General features: G+C 47.9%; 1 protein-coding gene across 3 annotated transcripts in view; it reads right to left on the bottom strand.

Moving 5' to 3' along the window:
- XPNPEP1 (X-prolyl aminopeptidase 1) overlaps nucleotides 1-16224 on the bottom strand; it is a 56257-nt gene that overhangs the window by 13356 nt on the left and 26677 nt on the right. For all 3 annotated transcript variants that reach the window (XM_018041520.1, XM_018041518.1, XM_018041519.1), the window contains 11 exons: nucleotides 15282-15345; nucleotides 13770-13874; nucleotides 10396-10488; nucleotides 9999-10142; nucleotides 8208-8303; nucleotides 6017-6098; nucleotides 4073-4283; nucleotides 1895-1984; nucleotides 1563-1613; nucleotides 255-313; nucleotides 40-117 (listed from right to left, as the gene is read on the bottom strand). In XM_018041520.1, the coding sequence (XP_017897009.1) occupies nucleotides 40-117; nucleotides 255-313; nucleotides 1563-1613; nucleotides 1895-1984; nucleotides 4073-4283; nucleotides 6017-6098; nucleotides 8208-8303; nucleotides 9999-10142; nucleotides 10396-10488; nucleotides 13770-13874; nucleotides 15282-15345 (1073 nt within the window). The remainder of the gene's footprint in view (nucleotides 1-39; nucleotides 118-254; nucleotides 314-1562; nucleotides 1614-1894; nucleotides 1985-4072; nucleotides 4284-6016; nucleotides 6099-8207; nucleotides 8304-9998; nucleotides 10143-10395; nucleotides 10489-13769; nucleotides 13875-15281; nucleotides 15346-16224) is intronic.

The following is a 16224-nucleotide window of genomic DNA, read 5'->3' as shown; positions in this document are numbered from 1 at the left end:
GCAGCAAAGCCAGGCAGCGTGCTCCTCCGCATGCCTTACGCGTAGTGAATGATGGCGCCATTGGGTCCCGTACTGGAAATGGTTGGGAAGCTCAGGTCCACAAAGTCAGCCTGCTGCCTGGAACAGAGAGACACACACAGAGCAGAGCGGTCTAAAGGTTCTTACTGTACCAGGAATCAGCGCCCCGCCCAGCTTCTCTGAATGTGCCAAGGACAGGAGCACAACACTCACAGGGCCCCCACAGCGATCCTTACCTGCGGAATTCTTCAGCTTTGTTGGCAGCTGAGATCTCTGTCACACCACCTTTGGGCACCTACGAGGAAGTCGCTTATAAACCACTGGGGTGTGATAAATTCACGGGTCTCCCACATACTATGAAAAGTGTTAGTCGCTCGGTCATGTCTGACTCTTTGCGACCCCACAGACTGTAGGCTGCTAGGCTCCTCTGTTATAGAGAATACATTAAAAGCTTACTTTTTCCTCAATCTCCGTGTTCCAACTATCCATCCTACAGGACACAGCTTATGTCTCATCTTCAACAAGGCGGGAATTCCCAAAGGCTCTTACCAAAGCTATCTAAAAGTAAAAGGACTTCTATCCACTGAATTTTTCACTCAACTTTTCCCTCAGTATTACATTCTAAAACTTCCCCAAATTTAATACATCTAAATTTAAAACTTCAAAAGCATTCCCACCTACATTATCCCACGAAAAAGATCCTAAATAAAGATAAATGCAAAGATACTATTACAAGGTGCTTGGTAATTGCAAAAAAAAAAAAAAAACACCCTTAACATTTAAAAATAGGAGGAATGGGTAAATAAAGCAGCCTAGCCACTAAACACAGTCTCCATTTGGATCATTTATTTAAAATCTTGAAGAAAATGGGAAATGCTCACACTATGATACTAAGTAAATAAAACAGAATACAAAATGATAGCGGTACAATGGGAGACATGTAAATATGACCTACGCTGAAAAAAAAAAAAACAAAAAATGACACGCACAGATGAACAATTGCCAGACGGGACAAATTTGTGGGAATCAAAGTATTTTCTTCTCCCAAAGTAAGCTACTTTCAAAGAGTTGCTCACAAAATATTTAAAGGGAATACGATACCGTTTAATAAGAGCACAAAGAAATCACCTCCCTATCAGCTACAAGGAGTGAAAAGGCAAAAAACTAATGACCAAGAATCAATTTAATATAAAGTTTTATGGCTTAAAGCTCAGAATATACACAAAGATCTTTTTTCTCTTAATACAATCAGCTTGCCTGTAAGTCATTTTTCCTTATAATGAAAGTCCACTTTATTACAAGACAATTCCTTAACCCAGAAAGGATCCATTCTATTAAGGAATTTCTTTCTTCATCTTTGTTACCATTTTCTACAGTTTTTAAAAACACACACAATGAATTTCCACAAAGAACTCTTAAAAGAGAGTACTAAAATTAGATCAAGATCTTAGACCTCATGGTCGACCAGAGTCACAGTTAGAATCACATGTAGATAATTTCTGAATAATCTATGTCCACGTGTTAAACAAAGACTAAGAACCAACCTCTTTTTCCAGCCAGTTAAAGAGTTCACATAAGGCAACGGCATCTTTAATCTGTGCAAATAATAGAGACATTTTTTTAAGTTATGACTGAAAATCAGATGGGCAGATCCAAGGCCCAGCCCCAATGTAGAGGACCACACACCACCAGCAGTCAGGGCTTTCCATGCAGGAGATTCCCATGACCCATCCAGTATTTTATTTTCATTCTCTCATTAACTCTGGAAGGCTCAGAGACGTTCCTACCTGCACCAGGGTCAAAGCCACACAGCAGGTAAGGGAGTTGGGCCTTCTGACCACCACACCCCCTCTTCTGCACAGGCTGCTTTACTCACGTGAGCTCGCCTCATGCCTTCTGATTCAGCAGAATTCTTCACAGCTTTGGCGATGCAGATGGGGGTGTAAGGCATACAGCAGCGATGATCCTGGGGCGGGAGGCAGCAGTGTGGGAATCACTTACCCCAGACCAAGATCATCCCTCCAGCCAGGACTCCTCACTTTAGACAAATCGCAGAGAGCGCACACTCAGGCCCTCCCTGCTGTCCCCTGCAGCCCAAAGACCTGCCCTTTTTGGGTGGTGACTCTGAGCTGGAGAAAGGGGCTTGAGCTCATCCAAAAAGATAAAGTAAACCAAACAAGCTATTTCTCGTCTCCCGCCCACCCTCTTAGCTCTCTGAGACAGCTGGCTGCCAGCCAGCAGCAAGACGCTGCTTTTCAAACCTCCATGGTCATGTCAGGGTTCACTAACGGATCAAAGCCTGATCGAAATAACCCCTTTCTGGCTGCACAAAGGAGGCCTTTTCCCACTGTCTGGGGATGCATGTGACCAATGAGGGGGAGGGAGCTTCTGTTCCTTCCCACCTCACGCTCAGGGATCAACTACCGTTAACAGTCAGGTCTTAAAGGGCTGGGGAAGAGTCTTCCCAACTGAGAACAAGTCAGAATCCAGCCCTGTGTTACCGGGAGCAGGGGGTAATTTTGTATCACCTTGCACTTGCATGGAGCTTCTCAAAGGGCTCTCCCTCTCTCCACACTGCTTGTTCTCTCTCTCTCGCTTTTACATACCTGCCCCTCATGAAACAAAGGCAGGCATGACCCCAACGGAAGCAAAGCTCTGAGTAACTCCATCACACAGTGTGATAGTGACAGGGGTGCAATGGGAAAACCAGGCTAGAAGGCCAGGTCTGGACTCCGCCCAGGATGCCCCTGCTTAGTGGAGGAGACAGGATATTGCTGGCTTTGCCAAAGGCCACTCGGCAGCCAGAGGCCCAGAGTCGGGCAATCAAAAAGTCTCAACTAAGGTGGCATGGACTCCTGCCCCAGGCCTCTGTGAAAATGAGGGGGTACATGTCAGCTGCTTAGCACCACCCAGCAGAGGTTCGGTCAAGGGCATCACTATCACTATCATTTGACCTTTGATAAATCCCCAACTCTCTAACCCTCCCTGGGCCTCAGGTCTCCTTAACCATAAAATATGGTGGGGGAGGCAGATACAGAGTAGTGTTTCCCAAACTTCAGACACTCTCACACCATCTGCACAGGGCTTATCCGGGTTGCCTACTCGCTGGACCCTTATTTACTTAAGACTCTTCTTTAGGTGATCTTTGAATCAACGGTCTATTGAAATCAACTCTCTCTTAAGAAATAATTTTTATAATACATGGTCTCAAATGCTAATTATATTTTTTTCAACTACACACTAAAATGCTTTTTTTAATTGAAGTATGCTGCTGCTGCTGCTGCTGCTGCTAAGTCGCATCAGTCATGTCCAACTCTGTGCGACCCCATAGATGGCAGCCAACAGGCTCCCCCGTCCCTGGGATTCTCCAAGCAAGAACACTGGAGTGGCTTGCCATTTCCTTCTCCAAGTGAAAAGTGAAAGTGAAGCCACTAAGCCGTGTCCAGCTCTTAGTGACCCCATGGACTGCAGCCTACCAGGCTTCTCCATCCATGGGATTTTCCAGGCAAGAGTACTGGAGTGGGGTGCCATTGCCTTCTCCTATACAATATATTATATGTCTTAGATGTATAACAGAGTGATTCACAATTTTTAAAGGTTAAACTCCATTTAAAGTTATTATAAAATATTGGCTAAATTCCCTGTACTATATAATATATCCTTGTAGCTTTTTTTTATACATAGCAGTCTGTACCTCTGAATCTGGTACCCCAGTCTTGCCCTACCTCCTTTCCCTCTCCCCATTGGTAACCACTGGTTCATTCTTTAAATCTGTTAAAGTGCTTTAAAAATAGATACATTTAAATAAACCTAAGTGTGAATGTACAACACCTAAAATCATCTCTCATGCCACATCTTGGAAAACACGGGACTCACTGGGTTCTAAGAGCCCAAAGGGCTCATTGCAGGGATGACACCTCTGATATGACACCCAGTCCTGGGAACCTGCCTGAACAACCAACCTCTCTCTGCTTCAAAGAGAAGCCGCCTGATGCCAGGACTGGGAAAGGCCTGGTAGCCACAGTGGGTTTTGATTGGCTCTGGGGCTACCAACCTTGGGGATGGCCTCGCTCACAGCATAGCTGGCCTTGTCACTGACCCACACCTTCTCCCTTGGGGAAAGGCTGGCACACAGGATCTTGAGCTCGCTCAGGATGGACTTGTACGGAAGCACCTGGATTCTGTACTCGGCTTCCAGGCCCAAGTCAAGCAGCAGGTGTTCCTTCACAATGGGGGCATCTATGCGGTCACCGTCAATGAAGAGCCTGCAGAGGGCCCAGAGGAGAGGTGAGAGGAAAGGCGGGCGCAGGAATCAGAGGACAAGAACACAGACCCACACACAAGAGACAGGCTCTACCTTCCAGCATCCCAAATGAGCAGCTCCTCTTCCCTCCATGCCCTTCCCAAACCTGTGCTCCCTGCCCCGTGCATGCTACCTTCCACCTGCCCCCCAAGCCAGGACCTGGGCACTGTCCTCCTTGATGCCCCTCTTTCCCTCCTTCATGGAGATCTTTGAACTTATGGCCTAAGCACCCCTCAAACTTCTCCTGCTTTCACTGTAGCCTTGCCCACTTGCTGCCCAGGTTAGGGTTAGGGTTAACCACTACCATCTCTCATGGATTAGTGCCATGGCCTCCTAACTGGTCTCCCTGCCACTAGTCTTCCCTGCTGCTGCTGCTAAGTCGCTTCAGTTGTGTCCGACTCTGTGCGACCCCACAGACGGCAGCCTACCAGGCTCCCCCGTCCCTGGGATTCTCCAGGCAAGAACACTGGAGTGGGTTGCCATTTCCTTCTCCAATGCATGAAAGTGAAAAGTGAAAATGAAGTCGCTCAGTCGTGTCCGACTCTTCGCGACCCCATGGACTGTAGCCCACCAGGCTTTTCTGTCCATGGGATCTTCCAGGCAAGAGTACTGGAGTGGAATGCCATCACCTTCTCCAAGTCTTCCATATCCACCCTATTTTTCAATAATCATAATCCACCCCATAATTTCACTCCAGTCATAAATTCTCTATGATTTACAAGCCTGACCATGTGGTTCCCTGTGGAAACTCACAGCATCCTCAGGACAAGGGCCCAAGCTCCTGAACCTGACTCACAAGGCCTTGCTTATGTGGCCCTGACTACCTGCCGGTCTCCCACTCCAGGTTTCAACCACACTGGACCACTCTGGGTCCTTCACCTGCACTGCACTCTCTCCTGCCCAAAGTCTCTGAGAATGCTGCTCCCCAGCTTAGCTCACCTGTTTCTCTTCCTCCTCATTCCCTACTCACCGAGCTAACTCCCAAGCACCCTAAATCTCTGTCTCAATATTACTGTCTCCTCTGATCAGGTCAGGCCCCTCCAATAACATCCATACCTGCCCCACTGACAAGTGAGTGCCAACTATGCATCGGAATCCCCAACTCTAACCCAGGACCCTGTCTGCCTCATTTCACCCCAACACCTAGTGGAGACTCTAGCACATAATAGGCACTCAATAAACATATCTGAATGCAGAAAGCCACTCAAACAAGAAAAGCAATAGCAAGAAGGCCACAAGCAGCAGTTTAAAAGATAATTCAACAGGGGTTTTTCCTGCCACTTCTGACTTTCTGAATGATGGGGTCTATTTGCATTGTGGACCCAGGACTGTGTATAACAAAGCCCATATCCCTCTCTGCCTTGGCTGTGAAGAGTCCAATGTGCAGCCTCAACAAGTCTTTGCAGCAGGGATTCTGTGAACTAAGCTTACTCTCTCCGGTTTTGTTCTGATGTCCTTGACACTTATTTTTTTATCTTCTAGTACTACCAATAATTTTCAGGATTATAAGAGAGGCAGGATATAAATTAATAACTATTGTTAAGGAAGGCAGAAGGGAAGGGGAGGCAGGAAAGGGCAGGAGAAAAGCACGACCCTGGTGCACATCAGGCTGAGACCAGTGGGCCCGGGCCAGGGTGGTGGACTGGGGCTCCAAGGAGCTGTGGGGAAGACTTCAGGTGCGGGGCCAACACTCACATGATCGTCTCTAGTCCTAAGATTGCATAGGAGAAAAATACAGGATTGTGCTCTACGTCTGATCCTCGGAGATTGAATAGCCCTGGAAAAAAAAAAAATTTCCTGTCACCCGCCCGACTGTGAGTTAAGGGGCAGCTGGGAGGATGCAGAGAGCGCTTCCACTGGCCGGGAAGGGCCGGCTAGACCTCTCAGAGAGGCCTGGAGCCTCCCTTCCCTGTCTCGCCTCTGAGCTGCAGTTGCGCATATCCACCAAATGAGGGCACCAGAACTGTGTCTTTCGCTGCCACATCACCATCCCGGGAAGGGAATGGAGAGTTATTAGTCAGAACACCCGAGAATTGCCCTCCAGACAAAGAGTTGAAATGGTCCACCCGGCGGTGACCCGCCAGGCCTGGCCTTGCCGCAGAAAAACCTCTGGCACTCCCAAGTACAAGGGCGGGAGCCAAGCACTCCGCTCCCTTCTGAGGCAAGAGACTGAGGGTAGAAAAACGAAGACCCACCCACCAGGGAGGCCAGAGGAGGCCCTCTGTGCAAGGGTCAGGAGCCCCGGGGAGGCGGAGCTTCCCAGCAGAGGAACAAAAGCAGTGAGTCAGTGGGGCTCTGGGCCCATGAATGAAACCCGAGCCGGCGGCCCACCCGGAGCCACGGCTGGGTGGAGGACCTGCATGGCCAGAGTCAGGGCCCTGGCGAGGTCACTGCACGCTGGAGAACTAGAGGGACCGGTGCTGAGCACAGCTCTCATCCCGGGGCCTCCCGCAGCCTAACACTTGCTCTCCTGAGAATCAGAGTGCAAAAAAGACCCTGCTATCAAACGCATTGCCGCTATTTTAAAACCACGGCTTCTTCAAGAACAGCATGGAGGCAATATGTTTTACCCAGCAAACCCAACTAGCATTCTTTTTAAATGATAGTACCTGGGGTCGGTGAGAGTGTAGCAAGAGGGGTGTATTCATGCTGTGCAACCTCTCTGGCAGGTACATGGCATAAGATCAAAGGCCCTACCATGCACACACCCTCCAGCCCATACCACCACCTCCAAAGTCAACCAAAAGCTGAAAGAAAATTATCAGAAACTAAGACACAGATTGTGATGCACCAAGGCTTTGATGGCAGTCGTATAATACAATCATGAGAAAACGCAGAAATAACTCAAAGGTCATCCTGAGAGGAATGGTTAAGTAAATTGCACTATAACCATATGATGGGATATTTAATATTCACTTAAAATTATGTTTATATATGCTTAGAGTAAATACAGTGGAAAAAACCAAGTTACAAAATTATATATGCACAGAAATGTTAACTGATTCTGTGCAAGAAGATTACAGGTGACTTTTTTTTTTTCTACTTGCTCTGCACTTCCCAGATTTTCCACAATGAAAACAGGGGATATTTAAATAATCAAGAGGAGAGATTAGCTTCATATGTTATTTTCTCTGATGTTGATGTTGTTAAGTTAATCAGGGATATAAATCACTGATACATGTGACAAAGTTTGAGGGCTACGCATTAGAGATTGTGCAGTAAGCCATCTTTCTCTAGTGAGAAAATAAAAAGATAAAGCAGTGCCTTTTCTCAGGTACCTTGGGTCAAATCCAGTCAGAAAATAGAAAAAGAAGGTTCAACTATTCAGGTTCTAGAAGGTATTGAACAATTCCATGAGGATAGTTTAAGATCTAAAGATTAAAACACTACTATTGTACCAAAGGGTTTGGTGAACTTTTCGCTCCTGAGTTTTCTGAAGTAGAAATATTTCTAGAACAGCCTCATTGTGAAGAATCTGGGAAATACAGAAGTATAAAGAAAAAAATATCTCCTCTGAGCTCCCTTCCATACCTATAGAGACAAACCAATGTTGACAGACACAAAAAGTGTGGAGAAAGCGCCCCTCCTCGGAGCTGTCACACCACTGAGCAGCCTGGCCAGAGGGGGACACCACCACAGATTTAGCATCAGCGCCTGGCTGTAATACTGCTCCAGACCAACCACAATCTCCTCCCCAATGCCCTGTAATTCTCCATCCAAAATAATCCCTTCTCCATCCCACTTGGCATGCCATATACCCACTGGTGATGGTCTTTTGCTTATTCTCTGACCACGCAGAAAACTGAATTCTGTGAACACACAGATTCCCAGAGAACCAACTGAGAGACTGGGTAACACGCCCCAACAGTGAAACCAGAGCACTCACACGCAATCTCATCCAGGGCAGTGACCACAAACCACACGACGCTCCTCTCAGCCATTTTCGACCGAAGGTCTGCAACCTTGTCCTTCCAGGAGATGCCTGCAAGAAAAAACATACTTGCCACTCCAGCCCCTGGTCTGGTCCCAGGGACTGTTGAGAGCCAAGTGAAAGAACCCATTCCAAACATTCACCAGCACCACATTCCAGGGAGCATGTTATCTGAGTGGACAGAATGCCTGGATACCAATCCCATACAAGAAAAGTGACTCCATCTAAGCTAGTTGACTGTCCAGAGCCCGGACTGCCTCACAACAAATTTAATCCATTTGTTCATCCAACAAACGTCTATGGAACCTCTCTCCTGCCCAGGCATCAATATCTGCAGATGCTTTGCTGGTCACGGCAGTTACAGTTCTGAGCTACACGCAGTCCCTGCCCTCATGGGGCTTACAGCCTGGAAGGAAAGACAGATAATTAAACCAGCAATCAGTTACCCTTCTGTATAAGGACTGCTGCCATAGAGGAAGCACAGGGAGCTTTGAGAAGACACTAACCAGCAGAGAGAGCTCACCGAATCTTCAGAGGTCAGGCAAATATCACCCTCCATCTTACACTTCTAGAGCCTGCCTTTCAGTGCTAAGATCTAGGAATTCTCCACAGCTTGTTTCAGTGTGACTACCACTTCCAAACCACACATGCACTGTCAGACACAGCCAGCGACTCCCTGTTTACTCCTGTGGGCCCCAGAGAAGCTCACCCCACTACCACCACCACCACCTGACATGAGACAGCACTTGGACCTCATGGTACAGCCACCTATGAACAGGGCAGGCATCTGTCTCACGCACGCAGGCCCTGGCAGTGCCCTGCACATGGTAGGCACTCACATGTCTGCTGACCCAAAGTCTCACCAGCCAAACCTGCTCTCCCTGCTCTGTAAAGAACAGGTCAGAGCCTTTCCTTCAGTTCAGCAGAATCCAAAGCATGCTGATGGACACTGTTTAGCTGACCCAGGGCCCCCCACTCCTCACTCCCCTCCCCCGTTTGCAATACCCTCTGGTGAGAGTGTCACAAGGAAGCAAGCAGAGTGGGGGTGTCCCCACAACCAAACGCTGCTGTGAAGATCAGCTCGGGAATTCTGCTTAAAACTTGGCTGAGAGTCTGCATTGTAATACTTTCTTCCCAGGACCCCTCCGGGCAATGTGCCTGCATTCCAGACAGCCCCGCTCCACCTCTCCTCTGCTGTTTCTACAGCAAGATTCACTCCCCTCTGCCCCACCTCCAGGCCTTTCCCTCTGCACTCCTCACTCTCCCATAAATCCACACTTTCATCTCCCACAGACTGTTCACAGAACTTGCTCCTCACTCACCACTATCACGCAAGCCAAAGAAACCCACCCACTCTCCAAAGCCTCTAGGGCAGAGGACAGAGAGAAGGCAGGGGGCCTGGGAAGATTAACCTACAAGAGCTGGCAGAAGAAAAGGACATGGAATCTAGAAACCTCTAGGCTCTGCGTCGAATATCAGATGCGTGAGAGAGGCAGTGAGCAACTGAGTGGTAAAAAAAAAAGCCATCTCAGCAGCACCCATGGGTCTGCCCAGAGGAGCTCTGCGAGAGTAAACTATGCCCACGCAGGTGCCAACAGTGGAAGCAAACTGAACTCCTGCTGCACCCAACACGCCACGTGCCAGAGCAGGGCCAAATCCTCCCATCGGCTCAATGACCTGGCTCCAGAGGACTTCAAGTGGAAGGGACGATGGCCAGGGCCTGCTGGGTGCAGCCGTGGTTCTGACCTGTGTAATCCAGGCCCAGTGTGATGAGCGGTTTGCAAGGACGCTCGGGGCGGTCTGTCCAGATCTTGTCCACAAGGTTGTCCTTGACAGGAATGAGGTGGTGGCCAGCACTTCTCAGAACCTTAGCCATCTTCTTCCAGTAATCTGAGGAGAAACACTGGTGATCTAGCTGTGAACTGAACACTCTCTATAGGCAGCAGGGCTCTGAGAGCCTGGCACCTTCTGACAGGCAATCCTGCGGCCTTCTGCTAACTCTTCTCCTCACCCTGACCTCCGCTGTGACCTCATGTCATGCTGAGCCCCCAAAGGTTCCACCACCCACAAGCAAACGAGGAGGGTGGGGAGGCATCTAGAACCCCAGGCCTCACCCAAGCTGGCAGGGCTTCAGCTTACTCACCTGTAGGAATGATCAGTGGGTCTACACCAACCCTGGATCCTTCAGGAAGTACACTCACCAGCCAGTCTTCCTGAGTTGGTGTGTCCTTCAGACCTACAGAGGGAAGAACTGATGAGAAACAATTCCCAGGGAGCCTGAGCTTGCTATCCTACCCAGAAGGGTGCAATTCACCAATAACATGAGAACAGGATCTTTATGAAGCATCTTCTTTAAAAAGGATTGACAGCACTTGGAAAATCTGAACTTCTCTTCATCCTGGAAGGCTAGAAGATTTAGATGCTATAAAAGGAAAGCATAAAGATGGTATATAAGGGGAGGGTGAGACAGAAGAAAGAAGAAGCAGGATTTTCCCTAGACCCCTGGTAAAAGGCATCCTGGGAATCATTGCAACACAGGTGCATGATGTCATCCTGAAGATCATCTCATCGGCCTTCTGTGATGCCCCCACTAATGGTGATGAGAGCGTGAGTGGTGAGATGGTGCAGGCAGAAGCTCAGAGTTTCCCTCACGTCCCACCCAGATAAGGCAAACACACGCGCAGGGCTCTCACCTCACCTGGAGGGTATCATTGCAGAGGAAAGGCCCTACCAGACGATTGGCCTGACTGGAGGGCTGAGCCCAAGTCTCAGCAGCAGAAATCTATCCAAAGACTGTAAGAGGAGCACACAGGAACCCAACATCATGTCCTTAACTGGCTCCCTGGGCTTCCCAATTACCAAGAGCACACAGCCCTTTCCGTTTCTAAGAGACTAGTCATAGGACACCAAGTAAGCTTCACAAAAGGAACTAAAATTATTTTTGATATCCCAGTTTTTCTTTAATCCAACCCAGTATATCTTGTACATTTCAGATGTATACATTTTCATCAGTTTTTTGCTAAACAATTAACAAACATTTCGGTAAAATATCAAAGAGTGAAAGTTCTCATATTCCAAAACAGTACTGACTTTTACTACCTTCACCACATAATGGACGTTCAAAGGTTTATAAAGAAATGAGCTCATGAACTCAGTTCTAAAAGCCTGCCTAGAAACTGTCACTGAGTGATTTTCCTATCTGATTCTTTCCTATTTTTTTCCTCAAACCGCTAAACAAGCCAATTATTAAGGAAGTTTCTTGAATGCCCCTAGTATAACTCACAGAGTGAAGTCATATCATCTCCTAGCAGACAGATGTTGGGCAAAACCCCAGGGATCAATCACTCCCCAGCCACATCCACCAGAACCTCCCTACACAGGAGAGCCAGCGAGGAGGTGGGCTGCGGGCAGAGGCTAGAGACGGCTTGGAGGGAAGAACGGCTCCTCCCCCAGGGCTGGTCTAGGGAAGAGGCAGATAGTATTCACTCCTCTGACACTCTGACCCCCAAAGCACTGATATCCCTAACAGCTGGAGTCTAGGCCCCAAAGAGAGATGCTCACATCCCAGAAGCACACTAAATGAGACCCTGGGGTGCAAGCAGAAAGTGTCAGAACTTCCATTTGTACTTCTTCTTAAAAATTAAGATATTAAACTTTGCTTGTATCTGAAATACACATGGACATAGCACATGCATCTAACATATAAAAAAATACACACATATGCTAAGGGCACATGAACCAGCAACAGAGAGGCATGTAATCAACTAGTACAAAGGCCTAGAGAGAGGCCTATCCACTCCTAACAGCCCCACAATCCTGAAGGCCTGTGCTTGTGTGTGTGAGAGAGAACGCAACTGGGACAACACCAACCTGCAGTGTTGCCATTTCTATAGTTTAAAAGAATTTTGAGAAACCCACGTTTAAAATAAATCCATTGCCAGGATAAAAACATTCTTAATTCCTCCCTAAGCCAAACATTTATACATGTATATGGAGAGTGTGTGGAGCATGAAGGCGTGCGCGTACACGCGCATGCGCACACACACACACACACAACCTCAGTAAAATAGATCCTGGGGTCAACTCAACTCAGTATCAACAGCCCTCTGTTCCCTGAACTGTGAGTCTGGTAACAACCCGATTTCCTCATAACTTCCAACAACAAACAAGAAACATCAGGGATTTGGCCTTTTCTCCTCTTCCTCACTCAGCCCTGGCAGCTGCTTTCCCCTCCTTCTATTGTCCAAGTTCAAAATGCAGCAGGCTGTACCTTTGTACAATCACTAAAACCGTATTTCAAAAGACAACTCTGATGACAAGGAAAAATATAGCATGCAATTAAATGAAAACCCATGTACACACACACATCATTATCCAATAAACACTGAGCTCCATGCTTTCCATATATTATTTCTTTAATCCTCACCATTTTATGGTACTATTATCATTCCACTTTATAGATGAGGAAACTGAAGACGAAGTAACTTGCCCAAGAAAGCTGCAGACCCATGCTCTTGCCCTGTGGCTAAGCTGCCAGAAGTGTCAGGATCCTGAGGGAGAGCTTCCTAACTCGGCTGCCAGGGGCTCCTTACCTTCACCTCATTTGAAATCATGAGGAAGCAGAGAGCAGTGGGAAGGCCCCAGGGCATGAGTTAAAGGCGCAGGGTCCTCTCTGGCCCTCAGCTACTCCCCACTGAAACGAGGGTTCTGAGCCAGGGCCTTCCAAAATTGAATGCATGATGGTTTGTATATAGAAGCCTGTCACTCTCTCGTTCTTCCTTGTGCCATGAACTGGACTGTTTCCCCTCAAAATTCATACACTGAAACCCTACCTCACAACGCGATCTATGTTTGGAGACAGGGGCTTAGGAGATACTGAAGGTTAAATGAAGTCATAGGGTAGAATTCTAATCCAGTAGGATTGGTAGCCTTCTAAGAGGAAGAGAGAGAGAGAACCATGTAAGGATAAGTGAGAAGGTGGCTGTCTGCATGCCAGGAAGACAGCTCTCACCAGAGCCTGACCACACTGGCACCCTCATTTCAGACTTCCAGCCACTAGCCATGAAAAATTAAATTTCTGTTGAAAAAAATTTTTCCCCAAAAAACTTTAGACTTTTAGATTTCCAGCCACCAGCCATGAAAAGATAAATTTCCATTGAAAAAAATTTCTCCCCCCAAAACTTTAGACTTTTTACTTTGTATTGGGGTATAGCTGCAGTCCATGGGGTCACAAAGAGTTGGGTACGACTGGGCAACTGAACAACAACGGCCGATTAACAATGTTTTGGTAGCTTCAGGTGAAGAGCGAAGGTACTCAGCCATACATATACACGTATCCTTCTCTAAATTTCTGTTGTTTGAGCCACCCCATCTAAGGTAGTTTGTTACTAAGACACCTTGGATTCTAAAAGGGGTCCCTGACCCCATAAAAGGGTTAAGATTCACAAGCCCTGAGGATTTCCAGGGTCTCCTCCTGAGTCGGCCAGCTAAACTTAAGATGGCTTTGCATCTACACACCCATCTTCATGAGCGTCCAGTTGCTGTCCATTTGCTTGGCAGCCTGGAGAAAGTAGCGCCCGTCAGTCCACATGGCCGCGTGTTCTTCTGTAACGATGGCTGTGCCTGGAGGAGGGGAGCAAAGGAATGAGAGAGGTTCCTGACAAACACCTAGAAGCTGCCCAAAATGAGAGCAGGCAGGCAAGCATGGTGAGAGGCCCCAGACACCGTGTGGCCCCACCACCGACCCCCACTTTGGTGGGGCAGGTGGGCCTCTGACTCCAAGCAAACCTCCAGGCAAGAGAAGACGGTACCACTGACAACCGGTTGTGGGCCAACCGCTGAAAGCAGCAGTCTGGAGGCAGCCTGGGTACTGGTCCCTGCATAGAAAGGACCCCATGTGCACAACGTGAGTCAAGGCCAGGAGGACAGAGGTCTGTGGACAGAGGGCCACAGGGCCTCTAGTCAACAGGAGTGAGCTGGAAATGGTTCCTGCTCAGCAATCACAGCCACCTGCTCCAACAGACACCCCAAGGGAGGTGTTTAGCCTTTCCCAAGAGAGACCGCCTGGGCGCTGTGAGCATTCAGGGAGACACAGGGAGTTTATGTCTCCACCTCTACCTGCCCTCAGCTCCCACAGGCCCAGAAGAACTCAGGGCTTTCAGCAGAGGTGTCAGCCTAAACCAGCTGGAATGTGCCAACCAACACATGCACCTACATCAATGGAAGCAGTGCGCTAATTGCGAGGAGAGGGGCTCCCGTCAAGCCTAGCCACTTAAGAGGATGGGAGCCTGAAGGGGAAACCCACCCTGAAACTCAAGGGCACAACAGCTCTCGGAAAAGTAATGCAGGGCGCCAGTGTAGCTCAACATTAATCTTTATTATTCGAGTTGAAAGGGAAAAGGGGGAAACCAAGAGTTAAGTGCTTAGAAAATTACGGGGGACCAGAAAGCTAAGGAAGGGGTCCTGCGGATGCCACTCGTGTCTCATTTCTTATCTGCAGTGCCAGTTACACAGGGGTACTCATGATACACTTATCTGTGTGTATGTTATATTTCATAAAAAGTTCAACAATATTTTTTTTGGCTATACTGGGTCTTCATTGTGGCAGGCAGGCTCAAGAGCCTGCAGGCTTCCCTAGCTGCAGCAGGAGGGTTTGGCTGCCCCAGGCATGCGGGATCTTAGCTCCCCCACCAGGGATCAAACACGCATCCCCTGCTTTGAAGGCGAATTCTTTTCTACTAGATAACCAGGGAAGTCCCCCAAGACTATTTTTAAAATAAAATTTTTTGACTTGAAAAGCAAAAGAGTCATTAAAAAGAAGCATCATTAACACATGAGAGAAGAGAGTCACTAAAACGTAAGCTTAGGAGCTGCAGGCACCGGGACCATACCCCCTCTGCAGAGGGTCAATGGGGACATCTGGTCTGTATTTTCTTTTTGGTTCTGTATCACAGACTGAAACTGGGTCCAGCTATTTTAGGGAGGCGAACACAAGTGCCACAAGAACAAAGAGAGAATTTAGTGACTCACCTGCAGAGCCATCAAATCCAGAGACAAAGGCGCGCCGACAATCACACGGAGCAATGTACTCACTCTGGAAAACAGAGAGGTCAAGGAAGTGGACCTTGATCAGTCACAGCCCAGCAGGATCACAGAGGCTGGCAAAAGCCGGGCACCTGCCTTCAAGGAACTGACAATCTAGCCAAAAAGGCAAGCTGAACATTAAACAAAAAAAAAAAAATTAGTGCACGCTACAGGCAACCCTAATTAAGGGCTCCCTTTTTTTCACCTGGGAAACAAAGCAAGAGAAATAGATCAAAACTGCTCTTTCCTCGCTGAGATCTTACTCAAAAAACAATCTGATAGCCTTCTCCCTTCCTTGCCACTGACATTTAGGCATCTGTTATTTTTCTGAAAAGCCTGAATTTCTGTTTTATGTGCCAATAACTCTCTAACTTAACTCTCTTTAGCTATCAGCTTATTTCTGAACTTCCTGTCTGTATCCCCTATCCAAGGCAGTGTCACCAATCTCTCCCACGCAGACCCTGTCCCTTCCTGTTAGGAAACAAATGCTTCCTCCAACCCAGAAGGCTTCAGCAAAATAAAACGTCATGTTCAACTCCAGGTCCTCCCCAGCCTCTGAGTGGAATGGGATCAGGGAGAAGAAAGTAAGAGGTTCCATTCCTGGGGACAGGGTACGAGGCCACAGTGTGTACTTTTGTGCCAGTGAGGCCCAGAGACTCAAGGAACTTGTCCAAAATCACACAGCTCAAAAGTAGCAGAGTCAGGATTTGAACCTGGGCAGTCAGCTCCAGAGCTCAACTCAAGCCCTATGCCACACTGTCCCCCTAAACACATCATCTTGCATCCTCAAAATGATTCTCCGGGATAAGACCAATAGCAAATTAGAAAATTGAGGTTCAAAGAGAGAATCTTAAAGTAACTAACAGGTCAGCAGCAGGGCCAGGATCTG

This window comes from Capra hircus, chromosome 26, assembly GCF_001704415.2.
Source record: "Capra hircus breed San Clemente chromosome 26, ASM170441v1, whole genome shotgun sequence".
NCBI lineage: Eukaryota > Metazoa > Chordata > Mammalia > Artiodactyla > Bovidae > Capra > Capra hircus.
This window is presented reverse-complemented; position numbering and strand designations above follow the sequence as displayed.